The 20,401-nt window shown below is 37.5% G+C and overlaps 1 protein-coding gene across 1 annotated transcript in view; it reads right to left on the bottom strand.

Annotated features, from left to right (window-relative positions):
- Nucleotides 1-20,401, bottom strand: part of LOC119787663 (adhesion G-protein coupled receptor D2) — a 120,579-nt gene that overhangs the window by 46,938 nt on the left and 53,240 nt on the right. The window contains exons 21-22 of the mRNA XM_038291645.1: nucleotides 8,332-8,385; nucleotides 4,299-4,443 (exon numbers count right to left, since the gene is read on the bottom strand). Of these exons, the coding sequence (XP_038147573.1) occupies nucleotides 4,299-4,443; nucleotides 8,332-8,385 (199 nt within the window). The remainder of the gene's footprint in view (nucleotides 1-4,298; nucleotides 4,444-8,331; nucleotides 8,386-20,401) is intronic.

Raw genomic sequence — 20,401 nt, 5'->3', positions numbered from 1 at the left:
ATATATATATATATATATATATATATATATATATATATATATATATATATATATATATATATATATATATATATATATATATATATATATATTATAAAGTAACCAAGAAGACTGATGTAAACATTCCAATACAAAAGAGAATAAATAAATACATAGGTACAGTCCATTCAAGCACAATTGAAAGAACAGCGGATAAGAGAAAGGGAAGTCTTGGATCTCTGTGCTCAACATGAACTGAACAGGAAAGGAAACCGTACAAAGTAAGAAATGACATGAGGTGACACAAATGACCTGACATATTGTTGCAGCTCAGAAGGGCTTGCAACATTCAATTCTGCTATTGTTTGAGAGCCTTTTTATCAGAAATGCAACACTTATTCACACAAACACCCACACATCACTTTCAGTACAAAATCCCCCACACTTCACCTCCAAATCCCCTTTGTGCACTTGTCCTTCTCCTGTGCTCACAGCAAGCATGTGCTTCACTTGGTTATAATTCCCCCCATGTACCCTGAACATAACCCAGTAGCAGCTGCAGAGAACTTTGCCTTCCAGTTTGAATAAACAAAAAGGTGGAGAAAAAAGGAGGAATCTCTTGTTCAAGCTACATACAGTTAAAACTGGATAATTACTGTATAAGAACAACTAAGCTGTTTTTCCATCACTGCCAAATATTAATTAGATATTTTTTAGATTGTGTATTTTCCTCATCAAACCTAGAAACTAACAGGCCTCAGTATTTTTTTTGTTTTGCCCTTGAAACTGTACAATGTGGGTCAAACATTTTGGGTTTTACTTTACATCTTTTCAGCGATGTTAACAATTTTTTTGGAAAGCATTACTGAAATTATATGAGCTTTTCCATGGTCAAAACACTGGTTACTCCAAAGAGTCCAATTATTAATGAACACAAAGTGTTTTCTTTTCTGAGGTGTTTTTCTCTTTTGCCAGTCCCTCTTCCTCTATGACTTTTTAGACCAAAATCAATGTAGGACTAATTTTACTGACAATCATTTTGCAGCTTAAATCAGAATCTAAAAGTCTATTTGTTCTGTTCTAAAGTTTACAGGCATACTTTAAATGTATATAAACCCATTTTTTCTGATACCTTCTAAGTCTTCTTTTGTTTTTGTTTGGTTTGTTTTTTTCTTTTCATGATGTCCCACAAGGATTATCCACAAGTCTCTTTCCATTTTACTCTAACATTGTGAGTTAACTTAAAATGCCAGAAATCCCCATATAATGATTCACATTTTCTGTTGCGATTGTAATAATTCTATATGTAACACAACATTTTTATTTAAAGCCAGTGATTAAAAAAAAAATTGTGTGTTTTTATTCAATGTTTATAAACATATCTTTTCAACTGGAGAAATTATTAATTCTCTCACAATATACTCAAGGGGATTGTTGGCCTCGTGGGTTAAAGCAGTGCGCTTGTGCTCTGAGAAGGTTGCAAGTACCGGGTTAGATCCCCACAGCCCTGTAACCCCTGATTGCTCCCCGGGCGCCACACAATGGCAGCCCCCTGCCATCCAAGGGGATGGGTTAAATGCAGATGTAAATTTCTCCAATTTTAGATCAATAAAGTTTCGTTAAAAAATATCAAAATACATGTTCTGTAAAAAAGTATTTTGACTACATACAAATCTATATCTACTGTAAAGAAAACATTCATAGTATCAAAGTGCAACTGATCAGAAAGTGGAAATTTCCTTTTTTTTTTATTCAAAGGAAATGTTTACCATGTCCTGCAATTTGAAAATCATATTTATTCAATTACAATTGTTAAAAAAATGTGAAAACCAAACAAAGCTTGCCTTTTTTTTATTACACCTATTTTATAAAAGATATATTCCAGAAGTCCCCAGCAATGCTAACTTGTGCATAGAAATGATTTGACATGACAAGATGATTAGTCACAGGGCACTGACTGTGCAAATTTGTCTCCTTCATAAAATAACTGTATGGCACTGAGTGAGCTATATTCCCAGCACTTAATCACATAAAGCGGATTACATTTGCATGTTTCAGCTGTGAGGTAGAGGCAAACCAGAGGAGCAGCAAATTGACTTAATAATCTCATCTGACAAGTGACAATTTCTCCACTTCTGTTCTATCAGAAACATTATGTTTGCTGCTCAGTTTGATGCGTCTGGCTGCGCTGATGATTCAGCATGTAAATGTGCCATAGGGACTGATTTAACAACTTTGCTGTGAACGAGTGAAAGAACTAGTAATAATGTGGTGGAACGTGCAAATCACTGGCAAAGGAAAAATTGTAAATCAGATTGAACGGTGTTCACAGCAGCAATAAGGGCTGACAGCTCGCAGCCCATGCACTTTCCAATTGTATTATTTGACTATACAACTCATAAAGTATTACTATCTGTAAAAGTATTTAGAGATTTAAAGATCCACTCTGTAAATGATTCCTAGTTACTGTTTTGTTTTAACCCAGGCCAGTTCTGTATAATTTAGAAACATACACACATATCATGTAAAATAAATATGTATATTTTTGAAAAGTAAATTTTTCAATATTTAAACTCAAAACACTACTTTCAAAAACAAATAATAAAACGGTATATTTTAAGTGATTGCTTTTCTTACTTTCTTTGATTATTACTTATAACTAATAGTACAGAGACAGACAGACAGACAGATGAATTTGTCTGTCAGATTTAGGAAAATCAGGATTCTTGCTGCATTTGGTGAGCAAAACTCGAACAAAGTAGTGTCTGTCTGAATAGCTGTACTGTTTTTTAAACAAGTGCGCATAATATTATATTATGATAATATATATAAAACCCAAAACTGAAACTCAAACTGTTGTATTGGAATACAAACTCAATCTTTTTTTTTTTTTTTTTGTCTCAATAGAACACAGACTCAATCCTTTTTGACTGGTTTTTGTTTAAAGAGGAAATAAGAAGGAGTAAAATGATATAATTGTGCATACACCCCATAAGTAAAAAAAAAAAAAAAAATTACAAAAAAAATAATAACTCAAGTGACTGGTTTTAAGTTACAAAATGAAAGCAGAACTCGACCTCTCCTTCTTTCTTGGCCCTCTTTGAAACTGGTACCGCCAATCTTTTCCACAGTGAAACAAGGTTCATCTCTGCCAAGTTCAGCGTGGGTCAGGGAGCTGAACCAGAGCCAGGAAGTCTGGTTAGTGTTTAAGCTGAACAGAGCACTTCTGATTTCTGATTTCATTTAACAGTTTAGCCGTTATTTTCTATTTAAGAATGCCTTGCTGTGATGCCTGGATGAAATCCCAACAAGGGAACAGATGGGGAGCATAATTCAGTACTCTCACTATCTAGAATCCGGCAACACCCTTAACCTGTAGCATATTCTGGAGGCAATTCTCTTAAAAAAAAAGAAATAGGATGTGGCTTTAAGTGTATTACTACATGTCATACTGACTAAAAAAGCACTCCACATAGAGTCAGTCTGGGGACATTAGTCCAACAGCTGAAGGTTGGATGAAATGACAGTCATCCACTGGGACAATAATCTCAAACACACAGATAAAAAAAAAACCTTTCGAAATGCTCTTACAAGTTCTTAGGAGAAAACTAGGGAATGCAAAAAGGAAACTTGAACAAATCATTTCTCATAAATGCAACGATGTGAGGGCTAAAATTCCTGCACCTCTCTTTACATAATGTGACGAGGTTAGACAAAGAGCAGTGTCCTACAACTATAACATGGGGATGTTTTCATATTTTAACGAAGTACCTTTCTTTGACCTGGATAAGTGAGAACCTTCACCTTCATTAAGTACCTTTCTGCTTTTGAGTTATTAAATAAAATACATAATCAGTTGTTAATATGAAACAAGTTTTTTATATGTAGAAACTAACTAAAAGGATGATTTTCAATTAAACCTTCAGCTTCTTGTTTCAGTACATTAACATAGAGAACAAAAGAAGCATCAAAAGGTACTTAACAAAATATAGTTTTATTTATTTTTTTCATTTACTTATTGTTAATGATTATAAATTATTTATTATTTGGGATGAAATAAGTACAAGGGGATAGGCCAAGATCTTTTTTTTTTTTTACCTGAGCCCATTTTTTTATAACAAAAAAAGTTCTTTATGTGTGTGCTATTTAAATTGGGCAGATGTGTATTTATATGTATACAAACTTTTGTCTGTGTGTATTGATATGTATTGGATTTGTTGCCTATCATTTACTTCATATGAAAAAATAAATAAATAAATACAAAAATAATAATGTCAGGAAAAGACACTTAAACATAATAAAAGGAAATAAATGCTCACTCCTGCTCCTCTCCTCCTCCATCTTGGGGTAGGCCATGTTGCTGCTTGGGTAGGCGTCATCCTCCTGGCTTGGTGTTGATCCAAGTGGATAACTTACAGGACGGGAGGTGGTTACAGAGCTGGATGGTCGGGAGCTTGCACAGTTCTACAAAAAAATGACCAGTTAGAATATGATTTGTTAATTAAAAGAAGAACATTATTCGGTCCTCTTACCCTGTTGTGTTATAACGTATAAATGTCCTTTAACTTTGTTTAAAATTTTCTTACTTTGAAAGTTTCATATTAATACATGAAACTCAATGTAGAACCTTAGTTTATACGTGCTCATTATCTTTTGTTCCCAATGCAATGGACTTTTAATTTAACAAGAATTACCTGATTTATTTCTGCTCTATGCTCTGTCTACATAGAGTTTGGAGGTTCCACCCATTCTTGTGTGGTTTCCCAGGTACCCAGGCTTCCTCCCATAGTCAAAAAGCATGACTACTGACTTTTATTTCCAAACTGAAATTTCTTACATCAATGGTTGTTTGTATTTTGTGTCTCTGTTTTGTTCTACAATAGACAGACAACTTGTCCATGGTGTACCACACCTCATGCCTAATGATTGCTGGGGATAGACACCAGCTCCCCCAAGACTCTCCATTGAAAAGTACATATAGACAATAGATGAAATGAAAATGTATTCAACCTGGAGAGACTCACACAGAGAAAAGCTGCAATTAGAAAATATTACATTTATATATGGGTAACACAATCATATTCTGTAAAATATTTCTATCTAAGGAAAACCTGCTGATTGCAAGAATTCATTGAATCTCTCCAATCCCTCACATTAAGCATGCATATAGCAACAGTGGAAAGGAAAACTCCCTTTTAACAGGAAGAAACTTCCAGCAGAACCAGGCTCAGTGTGAGCGGCCATCAACTCTTACTTGGAGAACAGGGACTTTTTTGTCAGTAGGTAACTTTACATCTGAGACCAGAAAAATGCCATATGGGTTCTCCAAATGTCCATCTTAGGGCCGCTACTATTAAATATGTACCAGGTTCACCTGAATCAGCTTAAAACAGACAAAACATAAGTTACCATAACTATGCAGATGACACAGAGCTGTACCTTCTGATGTCACCAGATGGCTATGAACCCAGTTAAGCAGTGGGTAAACACATAGAAAAAAACAAAAAGAAAAAAATAATGCATTGCTTTGCAAGAATCTTCTTTAGCTCATTCAGGTATCACCTGAAGAACATTTCCAAGATTAAATGATTAAAGTCTTAAAAGGCTTTTCTAAACTAATCCATGTTTTTATCTTTAGTTTATTTGATTACAGCCTTCATACTTCTGTCTAAAATATTAATCATACAGTGGAAGATTACCCAGAATGCTGCTGCCCACATCCTCACTAAAACTGAGTAGAGCCAAATTCAAAAGTCTGTCCACTGGCTCACCATATATCAGAGAATATGCTTTAATATACTTCTGTTAGTCCATTAAATAACTGAATGGCTTAGCACCAAAGTACACTACAGCCTTCTTGTCAGTTTATCAACCATCCAGATCTCTCAGGTCTTCTGGCTTAAGTCTACTCTACAAAACCAAAAACGGATAAGCAACTTATAGTTCTCATGCTTTGCAAATTTGGAAGAAACTCCTAGGAAAACTGTTAAAGTCTTGAAACCCTACGTTGCTTTAAAAGCTAGAGGGAAAAAAAAAAAAAAATTTTGAGGTCCCGTTTTTTTTTTTTACCTTTTTCGATAATACCACTGCAACGATTCACGTCTGCGTATTTCTATTTCTTATGTTCATCTTCATGCAATGCACTTTGATATGTCTTGCTACAGAAATGTGCTTTTTGTGACTTAAACCCCAAGCAACAAAAGCCTAACTTTGTTAAGGTGAGTCCTGCAAAAAATATGCAGTCAGTCCTGTCCACCTGTAAAATCTACTTATTTCATTTGATTGATTTGAAGTGGTATGTCTGATTTCTAAATATTAAAAAATAAAATCTCTTCCTTATTTATATCTATATTTCAAGGGTGTTATGGCCGGGAAGCAGCGGGAGGAGGGAGATTTTTATTTGGACTCTGCAAGTGACAGCTTTATTTCACAAAGCAATCTGACTGTGTGTGTGCTAAAGGGAGGTCAGGGTAGGTCAAGAGGTATGTAGCATCACACGGGCCGGCGACACAGCTAAAAGTGGCAATGTATGTCTGAGTATATTTATATATCCATACAACACAGCGGTTTTAGAAAGAGAGGATGATTTGTACACCCGAATATAGAACAATAAGGAGGAAGAGGTCGAAAGGGGTCGACAACAGTGTGGAATTTAAAAAGGTGCAATTTCCTGATTGGGTTTTATGGAATTTCATAAAAGAATTTTTCAAGGTTGTGTGTATCTTATCAAGGTGAAATAATCTATTTGTAAGTTGAATGGTTGGTTGTTGATTTAAACTACTTAAAATGTGCGTGCTGTCAAAATATTGTAAATACTAGAAAATATCTGTTTTAAACCTTTCAAGAAAATCCAGTTTATGATTTTCTAGGAAAATATACATTTTCATATCAATCATGGAAAAATAGCAGGATTTTGTTTAGAACTGTTAATTTTGATTGAGACAAATTGAAAAGGAGACAAAGTTAAATATAGTTTTTCTATATTTAAATCCTTAAAATGGTTTATAAGTGAACTAACCCATTGGATTAAATCTTCACAGCCATATAAAAAAAAACATATAAACCTCCTTTGTCTCTCACAAGTGCAATATGTCTCCAAATAACCCCATATGCCGTAACAGCATCAAAAATCCTCTTTACACTTCACCTCATAGGAGCAATACCCACTTCTATGTTTTACAACAAGAGGATATATAGGGGCATGTGCGGTCATCTAGAGCCAAATGTCTCCTATCTAACCACAGGACAGGTAGATAGTGTATTTCAACCAGGATTTATAGCACACAACAGCATTAGCTAAAACCTATCAGGTGATGGTGATGGCTTAAAAAAAAAACATCCTGCTGGTGGAACCTGGCAAGATTGGAAAATTGCAACGATGGGAGGGGAGAAGATGTAGTGAAATGATGCTAGTTGGGGGTTCCTCAATAATAACACCAGTAGCCAACATGTTAGGCTGCACCTGGTGGTAAACTCCGCACACTGACATTTACACATGAACTTTTTACCCTATTTGTTTATGTCCTCCCATCTTTAAGTTCCCATCTCAGGCTAGAAAAGGCCAAAGGGAAATGTAAGGGCATGGTGAGTTTTCAATCTCCTGCTCATAAATGACTTCAAGGGAGAGGTTAAACTACATGTGTGTGGGTCAGATTGCAGAGGGAGGAGTAGGAATACGTATCTCCTGAGATTAAGTGTGACACAACAGCAAGACTGTGTGTGTGTATGTGTGTGGTTGAGGGGGGGGTCATATATGATGGAAGATGCACACAACGTGCACCGTGTTGTCGGTAGGAGAGGTTAGAGTGATGAGTGCGTGTTTATAAAAGGATAAGGTTCATAATTGCTACGTTAAGTGCAGGCATTGTGTCTTTGCATGTGCCAGACTTTTAAAAGGTGCTGCGTCTGCAACAATCTTTCTTTGGGAACAGACACGCAAACACACACAAGTAGTATGCCACACTTTCAGCTAAACAGCAGCGTCCAACAGGGTATAAATACTGCTCTGACACTTTAATGTCAGGGGATGGCTTCTCCTGGATTAGAAACTTGTAACCCACTGCAGAGCTTGACATTGCTAGGATGAAGGTGATGCAATTTGGAAAAGGGGGAAGGGTTGAAGGGGTGTGGGGCTATTATTGGAGGGTCTATGTTTGATGTATAAGGGCATCTAACATAGACTGTCCACTAGTAAGGGGCTATTAGATGCTGCTTTGAGACTGGCTTTCATCGGCACAGAGGAGTTGCTTAATCCCATGAGAAGCAGAATTCAGTTAGTCACAGACACGTTTAACCACATAATCCAAAACAGCACTAGAAACTTTACTTCAATTAAAAATGAAAACCACTTACAGAAAAATTGAGCGCTTTTCTTCTTTCCTTGATCCTATTGACAGTACTCCAAACCTGGAAGTAAGAAATAGACAAAAGCAATAAATATAAATATATTAATACTTAATGAACCACATTTAGTGAATAAAAAGAAGATTAAAAAGTTAACACTAAAAAGTAAGAGAAAAATTGAATATTATTAAGATTTGTCTAAATTCATGATAATGGAAGAGCTTGTGTGGCGTAAATGTGCATGTGAGGATGTTCCAGTGTGTCCCAGTGCTAATGGGACTTGAAAGTGACACATAGAGCTGGTTCACTAAGGAGACGAGTTCAAGCTATCATCTGTCAACATGGAGCGGAGGGGCCAACAAATGGAGCTATTCGAGGAGAAGGGACCGCCCTAGCAGAACAGATTACATTTTTACACTCGAGATGAAACTGTGTAGTTGCACACCTTTATTTAACACATATATAACACCACAAAAGACTTCCACTGATGTGTTGTGACAGGCACATATGTGTACATTGAAAAATATCAATCACTAAAAACTAAACGGCATAACTGTATGAAAAAAATGTCTGTAAAAAATGAAGACGGTTTGGGACAGGCTTATTGTTTCAGCTACTGAAAAGGTAAATGGAAGACAAGTAATGTTAAACTAATGGAATAGAATAACTGATCATAAATGATATGAGTACCTTCATTAAAATGACATTTTGGCAGTTTAATATATTCAGGAGCTTGTTAGATTTACACATCTGCCTCTTCTAAGGAACCTGATATCTACCTCTTCAGTCATGGTGTTTTTCCTTTTGTTTTAACTGCATAAAAAAAATCTTTCTGCATTAATTTGTGCAGGCCTGTGCAGACACCATTTTTTTACGTCATGTAAATAGCATTTTAAGGTGTTTTGTCACCTAAATTTTACTTTATAAATAAACTTGCCTCATCTAACCTTGCCTCCTTTGTGGCCACAGTGACCAAAGACAGTTTTCCTTGACTTTGTACCTGACTTTAAACATACATATAGACTAAAAAGTTTAGCAGCAATCACATTAAGGTTTGAGAAATCACTTCGCAGGTTGTAAGTATTTTCATTTGAATATCCTCTAACTTACATTTGCATGGTTTGGTTATAAGAATATGATCTGTGCATTTTTAAGAAACACACACAAAAAATGTTGCATATGCTTTTTGTTGAATTGTACACACAAATAGTTTTGTACCATATAAAAAGCCTTTGCCTTTGCTCTTCTTGTGAAAAACTGTGAAAAACTGTCACTGTAGTGTAGCAAAGGACCCATACACAGTCACATAGGCAGGCTGAGGGAGAATGGTGAGTAGTGAAGTTTAATGTAATGTAAGATTACATTGAGATTAGTGTTACAAAGCATGTATGGCCTTGAAAAAGGCATGACAAAGACTGTTCAGCGAAAAAAGCATGGAACCAGTATTCAGCAGAAAGAAAAGATGTAATAAATTAAACCTGTCATAAACTAAACTAAAATAATTTAGAGCAAAATGACAAAAGAATAACAAAGTTTGGGGAAAAAAATTTATACGAACATCGAAAAAATAGACCAATATGGCAAGACTTAAATTGCAAAGTTAATAACTGGCTAACACAAGACAAAAAACACAAATTTCACAAAAACACACACAAATGCAAGCAGGAAAGATAGCTTAGCCTCTAAAAAACCCAAATCATGACACAAACAAATTTGCACTTTATCATGTACGAAAACCTTTCAAAGATCAGACACTTGGTAAATAACAGCTAATGCCTTAATGGTACACTATGCAACCGGTGTTGATTTTCCAGTGAGGCTCCCTCCAGAGGGCGAAAGTAAAAGTGCACTGTCGTAAATATGCTCAGCTGTTCTCGTGGTTTCTCCGTCAAGCCAGGCGCGGTTGTTTTGAGCCTAGCAGCGAATGACTAACGCTGCGTTCACACTGGACGTAGCTGGCGCGACAGAAGCAGCGAGTTTACATGCAAAGTCAATGGTTGACGCGCGCGTTTTGAGCTGCAGGCGCAGCACGTCTGAGTGGCTTCAGCAGCGCGTCGGGTGCGTTTAACGCAGGGAGAGAGACACAGCGCTGATGATCACTGCTCTTAAACAGTTTATTGACGCCTAAATTAACTTAAAAGGCAGAAATCTGCCGGCAGAATATGCAGTTTGGATTATTTAGATGAAAAACACCTACCAGCTGCCGCGGTGAACCGCTGCTGATGAAGGGATCCATACTGTCGGCGCATCCCTGGTATGTGGGGGGTCTAAGCGGCTCCGACAGAAAAAATATTGAAGGCAGGATAATAATCTGAATGAACTGACTGCACTGATTACGTTTTCAGGTGTATTTTCTCACTTAAAAACATATTAAAACTACTTTATTCCCACTGATCACAGCAAATATAGCTGCAAGGCAGAGAAAGGATAGTGAAGCTCCGCCCAACGCGCCTCAGACACACTTTTGCAGCCAGAGCAGCAAAGCTGCTTCAGCGGCGTGTCAGAACTAACTGGTACAAGCAGCAAAAATGAAGCAGCAAATGCGATTTTGCTGCTTTTGCTGCGTGAACGTAGCATAACTGCACAAAGATTGCCACTGTGCTAGCAACGAGCATGCTTTTAACTGGGGGTGTGTAGCAGTTCTCGCCGTAAAGCAAGACTGACTCTCACGAGACTTCTGAGCCTGTGGGTGCGGGTCGGTGCTCCTGTAGTTGCAAGTGCAGTATTTCCCCCACAGACCACCAGGGCGGCCGAGAATACCTTTGTTCAACCTGAAATGACTCATTTAGTCATCCATAACGTTATGGAACACATTAATTAACTGAAAAATGTTGCATAGTGTCCCTTTAAGTGGCAACATCAGCATAGATGCATGTAGGTGTGATAGTCGGCAGTACGCAAAGTTAAAGTATTTGCAGTGCTGACAGAAGCTCTGTAAATTAAAGGTTTCCTGGACACGATCCAGGCCCAGAAATGTGCAAGGCAAACGTTGTGCATATATACTGTATGAGATTTTACTTTTGGAGACTCGCAGCTGGGGATCCTGGCATTAGGACACAGTTTTTATTTATTTATTTATTTATTTATTAACTATGGCAATACCCAAACCTTGATAAGACAGACCAGTGCTATGAAATATTTGGACTGTTTGTCAGTTGGTGTGTTGAAAGAGCTTTGTGCTATCTGATCATCATCAGTCGCCTGATTTAGCATGATTGGTCATTTCTAGGCTAGTGACCATAGTCAGCAAATTGGCTGTTAAGTTGACTATCATCTCGCTGTGAGAGAAGAGAAGCGTACTCATGACGTCACCATATGATGAACTCATTATTATTAGTAGTTATTAGTAGTCTCTAGAAAACAATTAATTCTTACTTTTTTTTTTAGTGGGGAATGAAAATGAACACAGTCCGATAAAAACAAATGAACATTTTGCAAAAAAGAAAAAAAAAATCATCATCTGAGCCAGTGGTACTTCAAACACTGCTATGCCAAGAGAGGGCTGCTGCAGACAGACTAATGTTAGCCCTGGCTGCAGTTAGCCTCGGAGCAGCTAGTTGCTGTAGTCCTCTCAACATCTGAACTTTTTTTTAATTACGCACCAAATCAGTAAATGGGCCATATAATGATGCTTAAAAGTATAATTTTCTGGATTTTCAAATGATCTAAAAACTTACTTTTATAGAACAAAGGCAACAGAAAAGTGAACTTTTAACTTAATACTCTGAGCTCTATGAGCGCCCCATTGGCACCTATGCTGCCGCAGTGCATGCTGGGACAGCTGTCAATCTCAAGAACGGACATGTTGCTCGGATGCATACTCTGTAAAGAGGGAGGGGCGAGGACAACATCCAGGGACTGTCTGTTCTTGGTCTTGTGTTCTTGTGAACTGGAACAGTGCTAGGGCTGAGGCTAATGACATTTTACAAGCACATGAGAACGCACAAGTACACATATTGAGAAACTGCCTTTATCATTTTTTGAATGAAAAAAAGTGTCTAGCTTAGCCTTATGCATGCTATTTGTCTAAATACTGTACAGTAAGCCAGGTGTTTTGCAGGTCCCTTGGAGCAGTTAAGGAGAACTGACAACTCATGGTGTTATGGCTTCTTTGCACTTTTCTTTAAAGTGGATTATTGACCAATCATGTTTTTTACAAACTCCAATCATGCAACAAATGTTGCAGTTGGTTCTTCCAATAGATTATGCCTTACACAAGGTTCTTTCACAAAAGTCAATCTGACCAACCATGTCTTGCACAAACTGCGTCCAAACCCCAAAAATTCCCACTTAGTCAATCCAAAGGCTCCCACTATAAGCAAATTAGTTATCAAAAAAAAAAAACTAACCAAATGCAGAGTAAATGTAAGTCTTTTTGCAATACAAAGAAGAATAAGTTCCTCCAAAATAATGCTACTAACTCACAAGGTCATACAGAATAGTTCTGTTTTCACAAACTGAAATCTGATCAAAGAATTTTGGTGGTGTCATCATCTTGGCACTGATGACTGACTTTATGGTTAATTTCATTCACCTGCCTAGCTCCGCCCGATTTCTCATCATTGTTCATTTATCCACCTGCTCCTGCCTCTATTTAAGCCGCTTACTCCCAGTAATCAGTCCCATATTATTCGAGCCTTCGGTGAGAGTTCTCTAGCATACCTGTTGTTGTTCTCAGTACCTGATCCTGACCAGTCTATCCTCAGACCTGAGTCTGCCTGTACCTGTTTTGGATTTGCTTAACTGACCTGTCTTCTGACTCATTCCAGTCTCTGCCTTTGGACTGAACCTGGATCTGCCTCCTGACTTCGACTTGGATTTCCCCTCAGTGCCTCTTCGGATCTCTGATCTTTTGGTCTGGACTCCTATTAACCTCTTTGTCACCGGCTTTGGCCTCTTCTTCTGGAAACTCCTGCCCTCCTTTGTCCGATTGGATGTGTTTGTCAGCCAGATCAACAGTCTCCAAGCTCTGGCTCCTCTAGCTCCCTGGACAGCGTTCACCGCATGCTGTTGTTAGCCATCCAGTTGGATTCTGCTCCTTCTTGTGGGCACAGACCAAACACTAAAACCAGAGATTCCAGCCTTTGACGCCCTTGTTTCTGAGCTGCATATCAGAAGAATGTTAATAAAAGCTTTTGGGAATTACACTAATCTGTCTGCTTTGAATTCTGGTCCTCATTTCTGAGCCTTGACAGGTGGTACCTTCTATTATGTGTTGTTGTAGATCTAGAGTTGTAGTCTGATTTTTATATTGCTGTATTACTAAATCATATTATAAGATTTTTATATTGCTGGTCATTTGTTCCCTTTTTTCCTTATGAAAAGTATAACTTTTTATAACTTTATGATAATTAAACATTTTAATAACCTATGGTAAATTGCATAGTGTGTATTAAGAGATGTCATATGGTGCAGCTTTTATTTGTGAAGGGAGACTTCAATGATAACCTTTCTGGTACAGATGAGCTCTGCAAGCCTGTGTGTGTCAGTGCTATTTTCGTGCACAGCATCTGTATTAACTGTAAATTTGTAGCAGCTAGGCACTCATCACAACCACCTATCCCTGTCCAGCCCACAACATTAGTGAATGTACATCACGGCTCATTGCTTCATTAAGTCAACAAGAGTTATAAATTATGACACCACACAAACCACACATTTCAGATACAGCATGCGTATACAATGGATGTTTTGCATACAAACTACTGCTGAAGGCCCAATATATAGAGAAAAGGGCAGAATCAGATGTGCAACCTGTTATCATTTCTGACAACACTCTAATAAGGCCTTCAATATGATACATATGTGAGTAAAACAACACTGTCTAACATTATTTAAATTGGAAATAACGACTTTGGGATTTCACTGATATCAAAAGCAGCCTGCATGCTGAGACAATTACGTGACACAACTTAATTAATCATTTGACAATGAGGGGAAGGGCATTGTTTTAGATTATCTTAATGTATTTAAGGTGGTATTAGCAGACTCAAGGTTTAGAAGTTTTACATAGCATGCAAATGCTATTCAAGCAATTTCCATATAAAAGTACTGCACCAAACAACACCTGCCCAAATCCTTGGAGTTGATAGAAATAAAGGGTCATCAAAGCATGGAATCACAAGGTGACCACCAAGGAAAAGGTAATTGCATGTATAATGGAGAGCTATCTTCAGGTAATTAGCAATTAAGCATTACATTTTGAGTAAATAGCAGTAGATGAAGTCTATACTCCATACAAAGGCTTGTTATTATTAAGCTTGAAAGTAAGCTGATGAATACATATTCCGACTTTCAGGCAAATGTTAATTCACTACAATATTTTTGCATATCAAAGGAACATTTCCTTGTGAATTTATTTACAAAGGATTAACAATCAAAAGTACAATTAAAAAATGAGTAATGTCAATCATTTCTGCACACCTGATAGGATATCAGTGGTCATTTAATGTTTCATGTCAACGTGGAAAATTGAAAACACATTTAAAGTGAACCAGAAGGCCAGTATACATTGTTTTACTCACTAGAATATCAACCCCTGGCCAGAACCAAATAGAGGATGGGTCCAGCCTGAAGGGTGAATTTAAAATTTGGAGAAAAAAAAAATGGACAAACATGAATTTATATTTATTAAAGTGCTTGCCATCCATCCCTCCATCTCCAGTTGCACTGTTTTAGTTAAAGTAGAAGACATGTCATATCACCGAGTCAGCCTGAATGCCAGATGGCAGCAGTGAGTCCTTTGCAGTTACCGTATTTTCACGACTATAAGGCGCACATAAACGTCTTTTTTTTCCCTCAAAATGTGCGGTGCGCCCTTTGGTGCGGTGCGCCCTATGTGTGTTGCAAGTGCGACTTTTGAGACCACCTCATTGAGGAGATGATGAAAGAGTGGCTGAATGTAAGGAGACCAGGTGTTTTTTTTCCACTCATCACCACACCATCGCTGTTAATCTGACTCCATGCGTGCCCATCTCACAGCTGATGTGAAAAACATGGTGAAACAAATTAATGCGCTCGCTGTGAACCGGACGCAGCAGGTGCAGCAGAAGCAGCGAGTTTACATGCAAAGTCAACGGTTGACGAGCGTACAGGCGCAGCAAAAGGTCCCGCAGCGCGTTTTGAGCAGCAGGCGCAGCGCTTCGGGAGCGCGCCGCCAACGCGCTGCTGCTGCTCGAGATGGAAAAATTTTGCTGCTGGAAGCGCCGCATCAACAAATCAAAGAAGCTGATCTGGGAGCTGGCTGTGAGACGACACATCACTCTGATGACATATTAAGGCAAATGGAAAGGGCTGGATGGATGAGGAGATGATGAAAGCTTGGCTGAGGCAGGTATGTGAGGAGAACAGGTGTTTTTTTTCCACGCATCACCATCGCTGCGTGCCCATCTCACAGCCGATGTGAAAAACATGGTGAAAAAAAATAAACGCTGTGCTCGCCGTTATCTCGGGGGGTCTGACAAAGGAACTTCAACCGCTCGACATCGGTGTGAAGCGGCCGTTCAAAGTAAGGCTGCGGTAGGCGTGGGAGCGATGGATGACAGACGGAGACCACAGTTTCAGGATAAGTGGAAGGCAGCGCCGGGCAAGTTACGCCACCGTTTGCGGATGGATTGTTGATGCTTGGACTAACGTGTCTGCTGGCTCTGTTGTTCAAGCTTTTGCAAAAGCCGGCATTATTTCTGAGGAGCCGTGCTGCACGGAAAGTGACTGACAGCGAAGAAGGGGAAATTGGCATGTCTGATTTAGCGCAGCTGTTTAATTCAGAAACAGAGGATGATGACTTTGATGGGTTTGATTAATACTTTGTAATAAATACATGAATAAAGCACAATCATACTCAGTTTTGCTCCCGCTCTATTTTTCTACCTGAAAACTTAATTCAACAGCAGCCTCTGGGCGGGTCTCCTCCTCTTCACCGCGGTGGCTGGCAGGTGTTTTTTCATCTAAATAATCTAAATCTTGCAGCTATATTTGCTGTGATCAGTGGGAATAAAGTAGTTTTAATATGTTTTTAAGTGAGAAAGTCCACCTGAAAACTTAATAATTGCAGTCAGTTCATCCAGATTATCTATTTCTGTCGGAGCCGCTCAGACCCCCACATACCAGCGGTGCACCGACAGCAGAAATCCCTTCATCAGCAGCCTCTAGGCTGGGTAGCCTCCGGGTTCATGCAGTGGCTGGCAGGTGTTTTTCATCTAAATAATTTAAACTGCAGGCACCAGGATACCGGTAATAAAAGCGAACATATTCCGTCGGCAGGTTTCAGGATTTTACGTTAATTTAGGAGTGATCACAGCGCTGTGTCATCTGCGATGTGTCTGTCTCACGGCCAGCTCCCAAGTTTGATTAATACTTTGTAATAAATACATGAATAAAGCACAATCATACTCAGTTTTGAGCCCGCTGTATTTTTAAATATGCAGTAGAGGTATTTAAAGGTAGTAGAGGACATGTACCTGTATATAAAAAACGCGCCCTATAGTCCGGTGCGCCTTATGTGTGTGTTAAATACAGAAATGGGACACATAACTGAGACTGCGCCTTTTAGTACGGTGCGCCTTATGGTCGTGAAAATACGGTAAGTTTAAATTATGCACTCTAACTCATTTTCAACATGCTGCCACAACATTTTCAGCAAAAAAAAATCAAAAAGTTGATATAGTATGTAAAAATTTACAAAAAAAAACACAATGTCCATGACCTTCATTTGGGAAAGTCAATGTGTTTGGAACAAGTTTCAGCTCCTGAAAAATATATTTGTTGTGAGACCAATCACGGAAAAAATATGAAAGCTTGCAGGACAACTCACAGGAGACAAGATCACTGAATTGCTGGATATTTTCACGCAGCTCAGAGGTCAGTGAAGCAGCTGTAAAAGCCCTAGATACTAACCAATGAGCGTTAGAGTCAAGGCTGTATGCTGGTGGTGAGTTTATTAAAACATGCGTGATGAATATTGCTGATCTCCTTTGTATGAAGTAGTAATGGGTATGTTACTTACAATAAAGAAAATTACAAGTCATAGTTAATAATAACTTCTACCAAAAATTAACAGGATTCAAAACTCAGTTACTGCACAGTCAGATAACAGGCTATTACGTAAAATAACTACGCAGTTACTTCTTATGTTTCAAAAAGTGTGACGCACCAATTATTTGATCACATCAAAAGTTGTATTGCTCTAAAATTGGGAAAAAAATTTTTGGAGATAACTTTGTTCAAGCTGTAGTTACGCCTCTATGCCAGAAGGGCGTTACTCTGTAAGACAGAATACAGATGTGACAGGCAGCCTTCTCCTTTATAGTAGGAGCAAGTAAAGATAATCTTCAGCAGTAATCAGTCTCATTATTTTCCTGTTTTAGTTCTGTTTTCCTTTAGTAACCTGAGAGAAATGTCATAAAAGTGGTTATAAAAATTACTTATAAGAAACACTGGTAAATGTTAATGTATGGATGTATTTTCTTAAAACCTAAATGTTGTGAAAAGACTGGAAAGTTCAGCTCAGGGCATTGCAACAGGGATATTTTGTTTAAAGCATATTACTTAAACATTTTGTATCCTAACATTCTTTAGGGTATGAAATATGCATTTATTGTTAATGAACATGTGCATAATGGATATGAAGATATCTTAAAATAAAATAAAAAAGCAAAAGCGAAGCCTGCCATTATACATGTTTTACTCTCTTTAAATTGTGAGCTGTTAAACAAGGTGATTGTATACCAAGCACTGGTGGATGTAGGAAAAGGCAGTGAAGCTGTGAGCAGTGACAGGGTATCTTTTTTTTTTACAGCAGAATAAATAAGTCAAATGCATGTTATGTGTTTGACTATATGCATATGTGATCTAAAGGTCAATGCACATAAAGGAAATTAGTATATGGCAGAGGCAAGGTATAGAAAAACTGTACTGGTTCTCTGTCTCATTATTTCCCTGTGATTATTTTATAATGAGCTTAAAAGGCCCAAAACCAAAATCCTGAGACTGTTACTAATATCAATTAATTTGGAAGACTTCTCTGTTATCACACTGTTGAACCCTAACAGTTTAGTATTCAAATAAAAAATGTTAAAATAACAGTTTAATTAATGAAATAAATAATGAAAAGGACTATTTATCTGAAAGCATTGTATACCAATCTACAATATTTTGGTATATAGAGTCAAAGCCCTCAATTGCAATATATTTATGTAGATCACATATTTATTTTATTATTATAGATATGATGTTTAATGTCTATAATAAAAAAAGCCAGCCAGATGTTTTGGAATTTAATTTATCATTGATGTTAAGTCGTTTCCATTTTCTATTAAACAATGGTATAATGCTGAAAAATAATATTTTTCCAGCAATTCAAAGCTTGTTCTCAAAATAAAACATACATAGTTTCGAGTTCAGAAATATAAAATAAACTGACTCACTCTGTTCTAAAAAAAAAATGAATAAATACAGCAAGGATATACTTTCAGTATTTCCTTTTAAAAAATGATAACATAATAAGCAATAAAATCGGGAAACATAGAAAAAGAAAAGCAAAGTGTATTGGACATGAACCCAATTGTCAATCAATGTTGTTGATGGTTGAGACATTAGAGTCTGAGACATTAAAGATGCTTATAACAGATGTAGAAAAAGTATTTGTTCTTGGACATAAGGTGCAAATCACTGGAACATTTTGTCTTTGTTTTTAGGGAGTGTTATCATTTTAGGAATGCAATCAATTAATCTGTGGGGCTGCTGAAAAAGTGGAATATATATAGGGCCAAGTTAACATTGGGGCCAGGTCATTTGTTCCATTTTCTTGATACAAGCAATAATATCAAGCTCAACTTGGCATATTTATTTATGAGTAAATGAAACATCATCGGGGAATCTTAAGTTTTTGAGTCTATAGTGGAACAGCTGAGGGCGTTTTCAGCTCCCTTGTTGGTGCACTTTCTGTCAAGACTGAAAAAGGAAAGCCTATATCCAGATGCTGATTTCAGCAAATGCTAAAGGATCTTGCATTTTTGGTACATTTTAGAAACACTTCTAAATTAAATGTTGCAAAAAAGCTGCAAAATAAGTTCTCACACTTTTCGGCCTACGCAGGAACCGTTGAGCCTCGAGCAGATGGCTTTCAGAATAACAGCTTTTTTCATTTGAATCGTTCTGAGCTGATTCCTTAACTGGCTCATTTTAAAAGGACCGTTTGGAGTTTAGGGAAGTCATGTGCAGTAGGGGTGGGTGTGGGGGTTTCACATGATGAGAAATAGATGGTGGCTGTGGGCCAGATATATGGATGGAGGGAGGAAGGTCACTGTGGTGGTTCTCCCCTTGTAAAAGGAGGAGAAGCTGCAAAATTGTTGCTAGCACAGCAGGGTGGACTACTAATGGCTCAAATCTATTAAAAAAGTCATAAAGTCACCTTGTTGTCCAAAAATTGTTATTAAGCTACTCCAAACATTTTGTAGATTTATATGCAGTAGTCGATCTTCTTCACCTCTTGGTGTCCTTTATCTCCTAGGCTCAATCTCCATGACCCAAAGCTTATCCTTTCTTTAATTATATTCACCTGAAAACTGCCTCAAATATGATCTGTTTAACTGTTTGTCTCTTAAAGACAAAGCCACCCATGGAGTTAGTCTACATACCTCTCTCAGAATTGGAAAGTATCTATTGTATGCTGGTCTCCCTGAAAAAAGTTTTGTTTTTCTTTTTACAATTGCTGCATGCATGCTCAGTATTAGGGATTATTGCAATGTCAACGTCATATGCAAGCAACTGTCCACTGTCACAACATGCTTTTTCAAGTGGAGTGAATCCTGCTGGTCAACTCCAGTTGATCTAATGACACAAACTATACATCAATCGAAGCTAAACTTAGTAATTAAGTGTCTCCCTGGGGGGTATTTGGGTGATTTGATTGTTCAGTAGCACAATTTTCATTACCTTTCTAAGCTGTTAGGCCTCTGATGAATCTAACAAAAAAATTTATTTTTTAAAAGCTCAGAGTGTATTTTAATGCAAATTTAGCAGGGTAATTTAACTTTTCTGGGGTTTAACTTTTAGTGGTTGGTGTAAGTACAAATTGTTG

Source organism: Cyprinodon tularosa, unplaced genomic scaffold (assembly GCF_016077235.1).
Source record: "Cyprinodon tularosa strain WSP-4 unplaced genomic scaffold, ASM1607723v1 ctg30, whole genome shotgun sequence".
NCBI lineage: Eukaryota > Metazoa > Chordata > Actinopteri > Cyprinodontiformes > Cyprinodontidae > Cyprinodon > Cyprinodon tularosa.
This window is presented reverse-complemented; position numbering and strand designations above follow the sequence as displayed.